At 36.4% G+C, this 15,634-nt stretch overlaps 2 protein-coding genes across 7 annotated transcripts; both read right to left on the reverse strand.

Moving 5' to 3' along the window:
- Positions 1 to 4: 4 nt before the first annotated feature.
- On the reverse strand, positions 5 to 5,067 carry LOC120010430. 3 transcript variants are annotated; one of them, XM_038861229.1, is made up of 4 exons: positions 4,777 to 5,067; positions 1,204 to 3,037; positions 682 to 1,116; positions 5 to 520 (listed from the first exon to the last, which is right to left on the reverse strand). In XM_038861229.1, exons 2-3 carry the CDS (start codon positions 2,999 to 3,001, stop codon positions 722 to 724), a joined length of 2,193 nt encoding a protein of 730 aa, XP_038717157.1. In that variant the 5' UTR covers positions 3,002 to 3,037; positions 4,777 to 5,067; the 3' UTR covers positions 5 to 520; positions 682 to 721. The 3 variants fall into 3 exon arrangements, 2 of the variants coding, with proteins under 2 accessions (XP_038717157.1, XP_038717156.1); XR_005470879.1 differs by having other exon boundaries at positions 6 to 543; positions 625 to 1,116; XM_038861228.1 differs by lacking the exon at positions 5 to 520 and having other exon boundaries at positions 561 to 1,116.
- Positions 5,068 to 5,513: 446 nt separating this feature from the next.
- Positions 5,514 to 9,082, reverse strand: LOC120010062 (myb family transcription factor PHL6-like). 4 transcript variants are annotated; one of them, XM_038860752.1, is made up of 9 exons: positions 8,998 to 9,082; positions 8,780 to 8,831; positions 7,902 to 8,112; positions 7,442 to 7,652; positions 7,127 to 7,203; positions 6,972 to 7,011; positions 6,475 to 6,547; positions 6,296 to 6,365; positions 5,514 to 6,096 (listed from the first exon to the last, which is right to left on the reverse strand). In XM_038860752.1, the coding sequence occupies exons 1-9, from the start codon at positions 9,053 to 9,055 to the stop codon at positions 5,752 to 5,754; spliced, it is 1,137 nt and encodes a 378-aa protein (XP_038716680.1). In that variant the 5' UTR covers positions 9,056 to 9,082; the 3' UTR covers positions 5,514 to 5,751. The 4 variants fall into 4 exon arrangements, with proteins under 4 accessions (XP_038716680.1, XP_038716679.1, XP_038716677.1 ...); XM_038860751.1 differs by having other exon boundaries at positions 7,902 to 8,637; positions 8,998 to 9,054; XM_038860749.1 differs by having other exon boundaries at positions 7,902 to 8,637; positions 8,780 to 9,032.
- Between the last annotated feature and the right edge of the window lie 6,552 nt (positions 9,083 to 15,634).

Raw genomic sequence — 15,634 nt, forward strand, 5'->3', positions numbered from 1 at the left:
TGAATACATGATATTTAAAAAAAATACATTTACACATTATAATTACATCTAAAACTGAAAATGTTTTTTTGCATGTATGTCCCAAATATAGACTAAAATCTTGGCCATTGAATCTGACCAACGACTGAGATTTTCTTTTTCAACCCATTTGAAGATCCGAAATTGCAATAACCCTTCTTCCTTTATTTACTTACTTCACTAATCTCACCCAAAGTCGCGACGACATTGATAGTTTTCACCGGAAACACGCATCTCTCATACTCCCACCAAGTGGCGACAGCATTGGAAGCATGCATAATCTCTAAAAGTCGCGATGTCACTACGGTCTTCACACAAAATCGCGATTTACTTCCTCATGTCGAAGACGCACCCTGAATGTCTATTTTGTTAAAATTTTAGTAGAGCGTATAAATTACCTATAAACTCTTTGAAACGGATCCTTGACCCTTTTGAGAAACACCACCCACACCATATTTGGCAAACCTAATGGTCATCCCATGAGTCAGCTCCTGAACATCACCTAATCCTATAGATGACATTGAGGACAGGATGACCAGGATACGACTTACCAGATATGGTAAAATCTCAAGATCAGAATCCTCTTCTCCATTCCAAATCTGACCACCACAAAGTAAACACATACATATGTACAGAAAGTATCACTATGTGACATTTGTGTACCTCAAAAGCATCAAATTAAAAGAGATGTTCTTGTTCCATCTTAGCAGGCTTCTTCCTTTGGTTGAAAGTTAGATGGTCCTTCTGCATGCATATGCACTTCAGAACTATCCATGCCAATCCATGCTGATTCACCATTTTGGGATGCAATCTCCACAACATTGTCACTGATCCAGTCATCCATAGGATCAATCTCATCAGCCATAATGTCTCTGTTTATGTCTGACCAAGAGTTTTGTAGTTGTAAACTGTAATGAACAAATGCCAAGTCACACATTCGTTGTTGCTCGATGACATTTCTTCCACTTATGAGCAGTTTCTCAGCCATACTCCTCTTGAGCCCATATTTTGAGGCGTCATCGCATGTCTGGCTCAAAATTCTGATAGCCAACTTCTGCAATTCAGGATACTGTCTACCATACTGTGACCACCACTGAACTGCATTCAAGAAAATAACTGGTTCATACCGAAAGTTAATTGGAAAGGGGGGGAAAAAAAGGCCATTATGAGAAATAATATTCTTACAAGGAGTAATATCGGTTCTTTTGTCAATGGCACTCCCCTCTTTAAACGAACCTCCAGCATTTTTATACTCGTAAAGTTGCAAAGACACTATATCTTGACTACGCTGGTCTTTTACCATTTTTACAACACAGCACAAAATACCAAAGGCCACCTCAGTGTCAGTGTAGAAATCCTCTGAATAAAATAAGCTTGGATTCAAGAAATAAGCTGCAGCATGAAGGGGGCTATGGAGGTAGGTATCCCAAATCTGATCAATCACTTTCCAGAAGGGATCGTACTCGGACTTCTTGTTTTGAAATTCCTCTTTAATTGTCTCCTTCACTTGATCCATGGTCTCATAAATGTTGGCCATTTGCGGTGTATTATCCCCATGGATCAAGGATAGAAGATGCACCAATGGTATAGTGCCCTTCAGGACCATCCCAGCTCCACTCCAGAAAGATGGAGTCCCCACCAAATCAGCTACTTTCTTCCCCTCCACTGTTGAAGCCCATTCCGATGATATCCACTCAGATGAGGAAAACATGTGCTTCAAGGTTCTCTTTTCCTCTACCATATTCTCTAAAGTCATAAAAGGCATCGCTGGTTTTATCTTGGAGGGCTTGATCAATTCACGATCGCATGTCTGGTTTTTCCAAAGCTTCAAAACTGTTGCATGGCCATAAATGAACTTTGAAATTATCTTGGCCTTATCTAATATCCCTCTAATAGAATCCATCATTCCAATCTTCCCAAGTATGAGCGCAATACAATGAGAGACACTCACAGTCCAAAAAATTGGCCTATTCCGGATTCTATACTCCTCGCGAAGAGCCTTCATCCAGCCCTCTGTAGAACATGCTACAATTTGAACCACATTTTCAGCTCCAATCTCCTCTATAACTTCATTCAACAATGATTGTAAGGCATCAACATCATCAATGATAGACGAAATATCAGATGACCGAAGAAATATAGGGCCCTTTGGGCATTCCACCACAAAATTAACAAGGTTTCGACTCTTATCATCAATCCATGCATCCAACAAGATACTGCACCCGGAAATTTCCCATGAATCTCTAACCGTTTTCGCATATTCTCGCATTTCTTTCACTTCATCCTGGAGAACCCACCCCTTCAGCTCCTGCAAAGTGGGGATCTTATAGTTGGCCTGACCTTGACCAAGAGTAGCATTCAGCATCGAATGGAAGCTCTGAGAATTGACAACACCTAATTCGATACCCATTTCATAGAAAAACCTGCCAATAGACTTCTTGGTCTGCACTGATAACAGATCTCTATTTTCTTCACCATCACAAGCTTTTTTGGAAAGTTCTTCTCCAATAACAGGTGAAGATTCTGGCACACCATCCTCTACCATAACATCCATCTCTGGATGCCTTCCATTCCCGCAACCGGCAGTTTGAGTGGTTTCAAGCTTGTTCTTCTTGATAGATGATGAATTGTGGCACCAATTTCTCTTCAAGGGAAGATCCGGGTGACAAAGTTTCCCAACTGCCTTATCAATACCATCTCGTTTAGTTTCCATTAGCTTCTTTCTGAATGATTCCTTAACACCTTCACGAACTTTCTCACAAGGTCTTACATCTCCACGTATTCCTCCTAAGTGGCACTTCAGACGAGAGAAGGTAGTCACCACTTTACCACAATAATTGCACTGAACTCTATGCTTTTTTGAATCAATAATTGAGCCATGATCATGTACATCTACAGAAGCTTCACCAGCATCCATTTCTAACTGATAAAAGAAGCAAAACTCCTGAAAGTTCACTGTAATGGAAAGAGCCCCAAAGTGCATTCAGATTTCAAGCCAAGTGCCAATAGCGAGATTTAGCTGCAAAGTTAACATGAAGTTATATAGAAGTTAAAACTTGAAGACGATAGGTAGTAGATTATCAAGGGGACAGTATTATGGCTTTCACATTAAAGAAGAAAACATGAGAAAAAGAATAACCATCAATCTAAGAGAAGCAATGAATTAGATACTGCCAGCACTTTTTCATTTAAAAAGAGAATATGAAAAAAATAAATTAAAGAGCTCAACATAAAATTCACCTCCTACTATGCCATCTCAATGAATGTATGTACAGGTCCAAGATAACTTGTTCCCGAACTTTACTACGGAAAATGAAAAGGCAGATAATACAAACGATTTTACTAAGGAAATATAAACAAGCTTGTAATTGACCAAACAAGGCAGTTTTTATTCATCAAACGTAAATTGATAAATATACTTGAAGCTAAATATATTGTAATCAATTCAATTATTTTATATTAAAGAAAACACATAAAACTAATTAGTACATTATCGAATACATAGACAAGTATATTCATGAAAAAACTAAATTGAGCGTGTTCACTCTAGAATAACTGAGTCTATTCAAAAACACTTAGCTAGTTCATGATCACTGATGAGCCAATTCGCGAAAGAATAATCTGGCTCATTCACAATCTCCGAACAATCTTCTTTATTAATTTAATGGGCCGAACCAACCTCTCTTTACTCAAGCAGTCAAACTTACTTGTTCTTCAACATGTTTAAAATTTTTATTTAACACTTGTCGATTTGGCTTATGGATCACATTTTAACAAGCCTTTATCGAGCCTTTTGCAATGTAAACCAGAAAGAGTCACTCCAATAAATCAGATATAGTACAAATTTAGAAAAATAATTTATAGCAGCGACACTCTGTCGTACACGGTATAAACCTCCTTCTACAAAAGAAAAAACAAAAAAGAGTTTATCTTGACAAATAATAGCATGGTTGGCTTGTGAAACAGGGAATTTTTCCATTTTCATTGTACACTACGAAGTGTATGCAACATTTTTCTTCTTCTCTAGAAACATGTGTGGATTTTTTTCCAACTGTCTAGAACAAATGAACATTTATAAGTAAAATGATCTGGTATTCAAGTATAACTAAAGGCTTGGCCTTGGGTATTACGGGCTGAATCACTGTGACTAAGGTGACATGGTTTTCAAACATTATCGAGTGTTCTAATTCCTTCAATATCATCAACATTTAACCAATGCCTCTTCAACTTTAATTGTCATTTCTAATCCAACATGCTAATTAAATAAATGCTTGAGCATAAGAATCATGCCATCTAGGAGATTTGGAATCAAACTGTAGACATGCACTTCCCTCTGTCCTGCATCCCATATTTGCAAACCAAATAAACAAAGACAACTTAATCATGAAACAACAGCCTTTTGAGCCAACAATTAGAACAACAAAATGAGTAGAACAAAGAGAGCGTACAGAAAGGAACTACCTTTAAAAAAATAATTCCATCACGAAAAAGAGACAAAACCACTAACCATGCCGGACAAAAGTACCATTCTCAGACCCGATATACTCAACAAGAAAGAATCCACTTTCGGTAAAATCGGAGAAAAGAACGAAAAACCCATTTGGGATTCATGTATGTGAATAAATATAAGTAAAAAGAATTTTCAAATGTCAAGATCAAAACCTATTGATCAGCTGTACATAAGAAAACATACCAAGCTCTGCCATTTGCGACAAAAATGAAGCTAGGACTGAATACATTATACACTTATACACATACCTTAACATAGTCGAGTGAAAGCAGAGAGACGAAGAGAGAGCAAGTAAAACCATCTCCAACAGTGGGTGTGGGTGGCTCTCTCTAGTATTTTCTCTGTCAAGGCCGGTGTGTCCTCGTGAAACGAGTCAAACAGAGACATTGACGAGATGACACGTTTCAGTTTTTCACAATCTCTCCTTTCGGACGATGGAAGTTACTAAAACTCACTCACGCGCACAAGCGGCGAGTGGAGACACGCAGGGCTGATTTCAGACTCAGCAATAAGACCCCTGCGGGAGCGACTCCAGTTAACTGCCATCAGCGATGACATATGGGGTCGGCGAGAATTTGAACTGGCTAATGCAATTGTTGAAAATCTCAGCCATAGTGATATCAATTATATTCTTCACTTTGGCTTTATTTATTCTTCCTTGAAAATTTCACTTAAGTTTATTAGGTTCAAGAAAAGACCGTGTTAACCAATAAGAGTTGCCTTGATTGATAATCAACTTGTTTAAACATATGTATGTCCAAGATTCAATTTCAACTACAAACCTAAAAAAAAGGGAAGAAAAGGCCGTGTAAGCGATGTGGGTAGAAAATGCCGTGTTAGCGATGTGGGTTTTTTTATAAACCCAGATCACTAGTGTTATGCAAGGGAATGAAACATTATAATTTCATAACATCAGCTTTAGAGCAGACATAAAGATGACTTTTTTTTGCACATAAATACGTGTAATGCAATGCACAGATGGGTCTAGCAGAACAGCAGTTTTCAATTTATACAAAATAATGATGTCCAACTAAAGTATACTCCACTTCAGCTCAGTGTTGCTGCAGGATCCACAGAGTTCAGGACAATAAATCGTCGAATTGAAAAGGCTGAATCTTTTTTCATACAACTTTCAAAAATGTCAGCTATACAAATTTAAACAAATTGCAATTCAATCACTACTTTACATGGATTTGCCATTGATGACAAGGCAACCACCATAACTATTGCACAGGATTTTCAACTACGGCTTCATCTTCATCAGATTCCTGCTTGTCTTCAAGACGAATCTTTTTCAGACATGCTTGTGACTCAGAATCGCTACTGTCAAAAGCTTTATTCTTCAATGGCAAAGGTGAAGACGAGTCGGTTTTAGACTCAGCTGGTTGTTGGGGAGAAGGATTTGCCGATGGAGAAGTCGGCCTAAGGCCAGAATCCTCACTTGTGTTTGTCAGTGATGGCGAGCTTTGCGAAGGAACTAAGGTACTGCCAACTTTATGCTGCTCTTCCATGATCTTCTGCAAGTACCTGGCATGTTCCTCAATGCGCAACTGAAGGGCTCTTTGCACCTGCACAGAATGTATAGAAACAACACAAATTAGAAACAAATGAACGCATTAATTAGCTGATTCCCCTCGCAGTCAACAACGACAGATGATAATCCATGAATAATAAACAGAACAAGAGAAAAAACCAATAGTGAGATTGAGCACATGTGGGATTAAGGACATAATCTACATTTATGAGCTCAAGTAAACAAGTCTATACCTCAAGCTGTTCATGCAGCTGCTTCTGGACTTCCATTTGCATGTGGAGAGCCTCACTAATTTGAAATCCCCTAAAAAGCAAGAAAGATACAAACGCATCATTTACTGACTCGAACTTTTATAAATGTGGAAATTTTCATTTATAAAAATTAGAAAAGAAAAATCATGAACAAGATTGACCCTTTTCTCCTTCCATCGGTTCCAGTGTTGCTGGAAGTTGCTTTCTTTTCTTCGGAGCTAGAAGCCTTCTTCTCTGTAGCAAAAATGGACACAGAATGTCAACAGTTGCAAAATCTGAATTACCAAAATAAATATGTGAATTATAAACCAACAATATTGACTCAAATGGTAATAAAAAAATGTTATATACGCAATCTGGCTAAAACATTACTGCCAATATGAGATCCCTGATTCCATGATTGATTGGTGAGACAGATATGAATATAGAAAAATCAAACCCAAATAAATTTGGGGCAGGAATGAGAAAGCACTAACAAAATAAAGTGATACTGTAAGGTCACTTCATGGGCATGAATAAGAATTTTTTTTGCATGCTTTGGAAGTCTTGCAAAATACTCAGTTGGGGAAGTCTTCAGCAAATTAACAAGCACATGGTGATTTCTGAAAAACATAGAAGGTTCGCGAATTCAACCCCATCAATTTTAATTTAGTGTTACCTTCTTTCTTCTCTGGCATATACTTGGCGAGTCGGTATTTCTACAAAAAAAAAAAAAACAAACAAACAAACAACAGATAAACACAAAGCTGTTGGCTCAGGAGGAGTAGCAGCTAATCCAGCAGTTATTGAATTCAATAAGTGAAAAAAACCTACCTGTAAGTGACTTTTCACATGATAGATAGTCAAACCTTCAACATTCATAAGCTTCAACACACCCTTTGGAGTAGCCTCTACATGTCAAAGCAAATAAATAAAGTTCATAAGAACAAAAAAAGAAGCTAGGATCTTTCAGAAGTATTTATTCTCGGTTTTGATATGTTAAAATTCAGTCAAAAATTTCACAATCTGATTAGTTAGTCAACAGAACTTAATTATGCATTGCTCTTGCGAATTCATTTGACAAAACCTGGTTTGCCATCCAAAAGGAAGTAACACCACTTATATAATGTGATAGGTATATCATCTTACTTTCTGCCCCATCGAGCTTGTTGACAGCCTCAACAAACCGCACATGAAGCTCAGGTGTCCACCTCATTCTTGGTTTTTGCAGAGCAGCAGGCCCAGGAGAAGGGAGACTCGAAAGAGCATCAACAGGTGGAGCGACAGAGACATAATTTTGATTGCATTTTATTTCATTCGCTTGTTTTGATGATTCTTGTTCAGGCAGTTCATATATTTCCTGAATAAAAATCAGTAACCAATGCAAGCAGAAAATGAAAATGCTGTCTCAGATGGCACAGATATAAGGCATAAAAGTCACCAAAGAAAATAGTTTGAATGATCAAGTAATGTTTAGCTCCTAGCACATTTAGAATCAGATTATCTGGCTTATGCTGTAAATCGAATTCAAAATAAAATAGCAGTGTCTACTGTTTTAGAAGATTAATTCTAGTCAAAAGGAAATTGTCAATGGCTGAAATATACTTACATCAAGCCTGGGATTTTCTCCATGGTCAGCAATAGCAATGTCAAGTTCATCAGACAAAAACTGTAGATCCAATTCTTCTGCTAATGTGAAATTACCAGTTGGAGAATTTAAACCATGAAAGCTACCGTCTGAATCCTCTCCGGGAAGATTAAGAAAGTCTTTCACATGACCTTTAGAGTTGTTCTCATCACATGGACTTCTTAAATCCCCACTGAAAAACAAAGGGGATTTCGTCGAATCAGCAGAAGAAATGGGTTGTTTGCCAGTAGAAGGATGTGGAAGAAACGGCATATTTCCAAACCCTCGATGGGTTTCAGAGCTTGATGAAGATGAGAAGTATAAACTGGTACAGAACTCAGAAGAGCGCGAAAAAATGCTTCTAGATTGGTGAACAGAAGCAGGAGATAATTCACCACTTCTTTCAGGCTTCAAACAGTATTGAGTTTGAAACATGGGTTGTTGAACATAATCAAAATTCTCTTTTCCTATGAAAGGAGATGGATGCAAAGAAGAACAAGAACTTTGACCTTCAGATTCTAATCTAAAGAAATTATGAATTTGGGAAGGTGAAGTATAGTGTGGTTCCGCATGAGACTCGGTCTGTATCCCAGATTTGATACTTTGCCCATTCATGTTTTCAGCGACAGCAAAACTCGACCCACCCATCAAATTGGCAAACCCAATAATTCCAGATTTGGCAGAAGAACTTCAGCGGCAGAAATTAAGAAACTTAGACCTGAGGTATCATCATCATCATCCGAGCTTTATCAGCTCCAAGATTACATTTTTATAATCAAATTTCTGCTTCGAACACAAAATAAAGAAATGCAAGGACATAAAAACATAGAAAGAGAAGAAAAAGGAAGGAGAAGACTGACCTGGAACCCCAAGAGAAGATGTTGTTTAACTTTTCAGCAGAAGAATCGGTGTCTGTGTTAACAAGGAGGCATAGTAATCAACCAAAAAGAAAACAAAATATAAATTTCTCCAACGTTGGAATCAAAGTAGTAACCAAAAAGAAGAAATCGATAGCATTAGAATCTAAATCTTAATATGAAGTGGGTAGTCGAGGGGGAGAAAAGGGGAAAAAAAAAACCATTTCTTGTGTCTGGAATCTGGATCCGGCAATTTGGCTGCGGAAGGGGGTCAATCATTGTTACCGTAGAGATGACTGAAGAGAGTTTGTGTACGCGCTATCAAGGTGAGTGTCGTGCACGTACCAATTGCAGGTTATTTTTGTCTCATTTTTCTTCCTATGTCATTATTTTGTCAATTCATGTCGGAACTCTATAATTTAATTTCTTCTTCTTGCTTATGTCACACACACTCTTTGATTATTGTACTTTGTTTATTCAACATTCTTAAGTCATAAATCATAGAATTTTAAGGATTAAGCCCTACCCTAGTTGGGTAGGTTCCCTCGGAGTCTAGGACCACTTGACCTAATTTACTTTAAAAAAACTATAGAATTTTTTATTGAATTAAATTTTGGTAAGGAGACCGCTCTATTTTTTTCCCCAAATATAAGGCTTCATACATTTTTTACTAGAAGCATAGCTAGCACAAATTTATGTGCGTTCGGGCATAAGTTTAAGCTCATATCAGATGTTAAAATAATAAATTTATATGATGTCGTTTTCAGTTATCAAAAAAGATAATATTGTTCTTAATAGTCTCTGAACTCTAATTTTTTATTGTTTTGCGGTTAAGAAAAATCTTGTCTCGACTTTGATTATGGATTGGTCCTGTGAGATTTGTTTACCCTCAACTTAGCTATGCTCGAAAGCAACTGAACATGGTCAAACCTTTCTCCAAAAACAATAAAAATGACCCAATCTCATCATAAGAAGGTATAGATAAGACATTTCAAGATGATGAGCATCTGCATCAGTTTTCTTTAACAAAATTTTTAAAATATAGACAAAAGTTCACTGTTATCTATTTTACATATTCTCTATCCTCTCAATACTACATCATATTGCCTATCATATTCTATTAATATAGGAGGGGAGAAGAGAGAGACGACAAAAATTGAGAGGCAAGATATGTGAAGAAAGTGAGAGGAGAGAGCAGAGAGATGACAAAAAAGTTAATAAAAATTAGTTTTTAATTTATTTATTTTTAGGTACCTGAATAATAGTTACCTAAATGTAGGGAACCACTTTAACAGTTACCTAAAATACGTAACATCAAGATAATCTGATGCAGACCTTATTTTTTGAATTATCTATATTTGTTCTCTAAAATATGGTAAGAATCATGTTTAAGTAATTTAATGTGGACACTAATATGGTGGACTGGGTTGGAACATGGGTCTCAAGGACGGCATCCTCAAGGAAAGTTTTGACCAACCTGGGAGGGTACTTACGTCATCTCGGCTGCTTACGCTGGCAATGCATATCCTTTTGAATTAGAAACAATTCTATCACAACTTGGAAGTTGGCAGTGAATTGACGAATCACGCAATTCACTTTCAATAAAACGAAACCTTAATTATACTACTAAGGTATAGTTTATTTCTTGATCAAGACTACGGTTGTGATTATCTTGTTTTTTTTTTTAAATGTTTAATAGAGTGTTTATGATTTGAAATAGAAAGGAAACAAAAATTTAAAAGATCACGTTTTTTTTTTTCTTTTTGAAACAGAGATTGAGGAGGGGATAGAATTCGAACCCACAATCTAATGGGTGAGTGATCCTTTACATGTAATGTCATTGTCGTTCAATCAACGGCTCACTTGTCAAGTTTAAAAGATCACGTAATTTGAAATAAAACAACAACCATTGATTAGTAAACAAAGAAAAAGAACACAAAAAACAAGAGTCTAAAATGACTTGTAGTTGCCAAATTGTGAAGTCTCCATCAACAAAAGAAAGGGAAAAAAATGCCATTTCGGTTGATGGGTTCCAAAGAAGATGACCTTAGTTGGCCATAAGTACCAATTGCATAACAAAGTAGCTAATCCGCTCATGTCAATGTCTATCTTTTATGCTCTAATTAATTCCATTGATTGCAACATTGAATTATCAACATTTATAATACATTGAATCAAGGCAAGCTAAATAATTTCTCACATAAAAACAAAATTAAACCATTTGACGTTTTTCACACTCATGTGTGTACGTATAGATGTTTATTTATTAATGGATAATTTTCTAGATTGAGTTATTAAGGGATCATTGTTGATTTTTTAAAACTGAAAAAAAAGGTATCTAAGGCTCGTCCAATCACACACTAAATTATTCCGGAGGTGATTCCAAAGAAAAAGTTGTGCGGTAGAAATTTCATATTCTTGTCACACCCTATTCGAGGTACTTATCAAATTTATTTGCACTTGTAAAAATATACAACTATACCTAAATCCATATAAAGTGCACTTAACTATACGTTTTAGCAAATGAGCCATTGATTGAATGGTAATGACTTTGCATGTCCCTGACTTCAGGTCATGGGTTCTAGTCTCACCTCCTCCTGAATATTTATAAGGAGGTGTGTGAGTTTAGTCTGCCCTTGTGTGGACTTGATTTGTGCCCCTGTGTGGGCTTGGTTTGTGCTTCCTATGTAGGACATGTTGACACCTGTACTTTTCTAGACTTGATTTAGTGGTGTGTCGTATATTGTATATGTACTTGTACTAAAAATAAAAAAATAAAAACAAATATGTTATGAAACATTTAAGGTGGATGACCCAACTGAAGAGAATGAAAGCTACAACGGCTTCATTAAAGACTGAATGTATTATAACATTCAATTTAGTCTTTAATAAGTAATTAATACTTCCATTACGTTTGATATTATTTTGTATATAAAAACAAGTAATGATGATTTGTTGAAGGATGAAGAAAGAAGAGAAAGAAGTATTCTCTTCCATTACTCTTCCATTTAATAACTAGATCAATTAAGTTCTATATTACATTATATTTACAACACGTTATCAGCGCGAGTCTCTACCATTCTATTGGTATTAGACCTTGTTTCTTCAAACAAGCAAAGTGAGTATTACTTTCTATTACATTTCTAATAATAATATTATCATGTCAAATATTGCAAAGTTAGACTTCACAGCCCTTGATATCTCGGGGAAGAATTACTTAATATGGGTTGGTGATGTTGAGATCCATATGGAAGCTATGGGTCTTAGTAATACCATCATTGAAAGAAATACCGAATCCCAGCAGGATCGGGCAAAAGCAATGATTTTCCTTCGTCACCACCTTCATGAGGATTTAAAATCTGAATACCTCATGGTAAAAGATCCTCTACGATTGTGGAATAACTTAAAGCAGAGGTTTGAACACTATAGAACTATCATCCTCCCAAAAGCTCGTTATGATTGGATGCACATGAGGTTGCAGGATTATAAAACGGTTAGTGAGTATAATTCTGTACTACACAAAATTGTCTCACAACTTGAACTATGTGGAGAAACTATCACTGAAGTGGATAAATTGGAAAAGACATTTTCCACATTCCACCTCTCGGATATAAACCTACAGCAACAGTATCGAAACCGCAATTTTACTCAGTGTTCCCAATTGATATCCCTCTTACTTGTAGCTGAGCAGAATAATAAGCTTCTATTGAAAAACCACCAGTCTCGTCCTACGGGTACTACACCGTTCCCTGAAGTGAACGCGATTGTATATAATAATCATGGACGTGGACGTGGACGTGGTGGAAGAAGAGGACGAGGCCGTGGTCGTCATAATCGTGGAGGTAATTATCTTCAACCATACCACCAAAAGAGGTATCATGTTGAAACAAGTCATAAAAATAAAACATACCACCAGAAGAGGTATGATCCTGAACCAAGTCAGAAAAATGACAAAGGTTTGCAAAACAAACCCCAGAAGGGTAATGAAGAGACTTGTTTCAGATGTGGTGCTCAAGGTCATTGGTCGAGTACCTGTCGTACGCCTAGGTATCTAATTGATCTATATCAAGCCTCCACCAAAGGAAAAACAAAAATTGTGGAAACAAACTTTGCAAATTTTGATGATTTTAATATTTCTGATGATTTTACACATTTGGATGTTTCTGATTTTTTGGAAAATCAAGATGGTAAGTCCATATAGGTTAGAATTATTTATTTGAGTGTGTTGTTTAATAACTTACGATGTTTGAGTGGGTTACATTAAAGTTTATGCAAGTATGTTAAATATATAATGAAATAAATGATCAATGTGTTATGTTTCAAGTTTTTGTACATTATATATATTAAAATGATACAATATTAACAAGAAATCAATAGCCCACATGGTAGGGATCTCATACCGCGACTATAAAGTTCCGGGATCAAATCCCTACAGTGGCAATGATTTCAATTTTTTTTTTATTTATTTTATTGCATCAATGAGTAATATTAATCGGGTTTTCTTGTTTTAGAATTATGACTCACAAGGATGCATTACGTGGTTGTCATTCAAATGATGAAGACATATGTTTGATAGATAGTGCAACAACACACACTATCCTTCGACATGAGAAATATTTCTTACACATGACATTGCTTGAAGCAGATGTTGATACAATCTCGGGCACATCAAAAATGATTGAAGGCTCCGGAAGAGCTAATATTGTATTGCCTAGAGGAACAAAAATATATATTGAGGAGGCATTGTACTCTCCTAAATCAAAAAGGAACTTACTAAGTTTCAAAGATATTCGTCAAAATGGATATCATTTTGAATCTGGAAGTGAAGGTAATACAGATTATCTGTATATTACTTCCATTATTTCAAGCCAAAAGCTTGTAATAGAAAAGCTTGCAGCTTTCTCTTCGGGTTTATACTGCACAAAAATAAAATGGATCGAAACACATGTCGTGATGCATCAGAAGTGCTCTGATCCGAAAGAATCTATACTTTGGCATGATCGTCTTGGTCACCCAAGCTCTACCATGATGCGCAGAATAATTGAAAATACAAATGGACATCCGTTAAGAGACCAGAAGTTTCTTTTACCTAAGGATCACTTGTGTGTTGCTTGTTCACAAGGAAAGTTAATTGTGAGACCATCTACCCTGAAGGTAGGTTTAGAATCTCCTAACTTCCTGCAACGTATTCATGGAGATATATGTGGACCTATTCATCCACCATGTGGACCATTTCGTTATTTTATGGTTCTAATAGATGCATCATCTAAATGGTCACACGTATGTTTATTGTCTACTCGTAATGTTGCATTTGCCAGGTTCTTAGCTCAAATCATTCGTTTACATGCACAATTTCCTGATTATCCTATTAAGTCTGTTCGATTGGATAATGCTGGTGAATTTACTTCTCAAGCATTTTATGATTATTGCATGTCACTAGGAATAGATGTTGAGCATCCTGTTGCACACACTCATACTCAAAATGGTTTAGCTGAATCACTTATAAAACGTCTTCAATTGATTGCTCGTCCTATGCTTTTAAAAAGCAAATTGTCTTCTGACACTTGGGGACATGCAATATTACATGCCGCATCATTAATTCGCGTTAGACCATCTGCTCACCATTCTTATTCACCTTTGCAATTAGTGTTAGGTCATCAACCTAATATTTCACATTTTCGTGTTTTTGGTTGTGCTGTTTATGTTCCTATTTCACCTCCACAACGCACTAAGATGGGACCACAACGACAACTTGGTATTTACATTGGCTTTGATTCCCCTTCTATCATTCGATATCTTGAACCATTAACTGGTGAGATTTTCAAAGCCAGGTTTGCTGATTGTCATTTTGATGAGTATATTTTTCCTCCATTAGGTAGAAAAGACTCTGAACCATATAAACATGATGATATTACTTGGAACACTGTGACACAATCTCATTTGGATCCTCGAACAAAACAATGTGAACTTGAAGTTCAGAAAATTGTTCATTTACAAAGTATAGCTAATCAATTACCTGATGCATTTAATGATACTTCACAAGTTTTACGATCACATATTCCAGCTAGAAATTCAAGTGCACGTATCAATGTCCCTGAAGGACAAACAACAAGTGATGTCTTGAAACCACGTCAGAAACGTGGAAGACCACTGGGAGCTAAAGATAAAATTCCCCGAAAGAGAAATATACAAATTTCTACTAGAGCTTTGGCAGAGCTTACTCCAGAAGAGCAAATTTCTCCTGTAGAGAATACTCGTGCAGAGGTTACTCCTAAAGAGAATATACTTGCTGAATCCCAACCTTCTGAACAAATATTTCCTGAAGAAATAAAAGTACCTGATAATGATAATAATGAGAATTCAATATCTCATGAAGAAAGTTGGGATAGAAGTAAGACTATTGTCGACAATGTATTTGCATATGCAGTAGCTACAAGCATTACCAGAAGTAATGAGGATCCTGAGCCAAAATCTGTCGATGAATGTCGATGTAGATATGATTGGCCAAAGTGGAAAGAGGCTATGACAACAGAATTAAATTCTCTATCAAAAAGAGAAGTTTTTGGACCTGTAGTCCATACACCTAAATATGTCCAACCTATAGGATACAAATGGGTATTTGTGAGAAAAAGAAATGAGAATGATGAAATTACTCGATATAAAGCGAGACTTGTAGCACAAGGTTTCTCGCAGAGACCGGGAATTGATTATGATGAAACATATTCCCCTGTCATGGATGGAATCACGTTCAGATTCATAATTGGCTTAACAGTCGCTGAACGACTAAATATGCGTCTAATGGACGTAGTAACAGCTTATTTATATGGATCGCTAGACAGTGAAATTTATATGAGAATC

Source organism: Tripterygium wilfordii, chromosome 12 (genome assembly GCF_013401445.1).
Source record: "Tripterygium wilfordii isolate XIE 37 chromosome 12, ASM1340144v1, whole genome shotgun sequence".
NCBI classification, from domain to species: domain Eukaryota; kingdom Viridiplantae; phylum Streptophyta; class Magnoliopsida; order Celastrales; family Celastraceae; genus Tripterygium; species Tripterygium wilfordii.

Bases quoted from the DNA above. Each gene is read 5' to 3' on its own strand.
- LOC120010430 (XM_038861229.1), bottom strand. From the start codon at position 3,001: ATGCACTTTGGGGCTCTTTCCATTACAGTGAACTTTCAGGAGTTTTGC. The intron at 1,117-1,203 runs GTAAGAATATTA...TCTTGAATGCAG, and splicing joins AAGAACCGATATTACTCCTT to TTCAGTGGTGGTCACAGTAT.
- LOC120010062 (XM_038860751.1), bottom strand. From the start codon at position 8,567: ATGGGTGGGTCGAGTTTTGCTGTCGCTGAAAACATGAATGGGCAAAGT. The intron at 7,204-7,441 runs GTAAGATGATAT...TTTGACATGTAG, and splicing joins CAAGCTCGATGGGGCAGAAA to AGGCTACTCCAAAGGGTGTG. The intron at 6,548-6,971 runs GTAACACTAAAT...TTTTTGCTACAG, and splicing joins TATGCCAGAGAAGAAAGAAG to AGAAGAAGGCTTCTAGCTCC.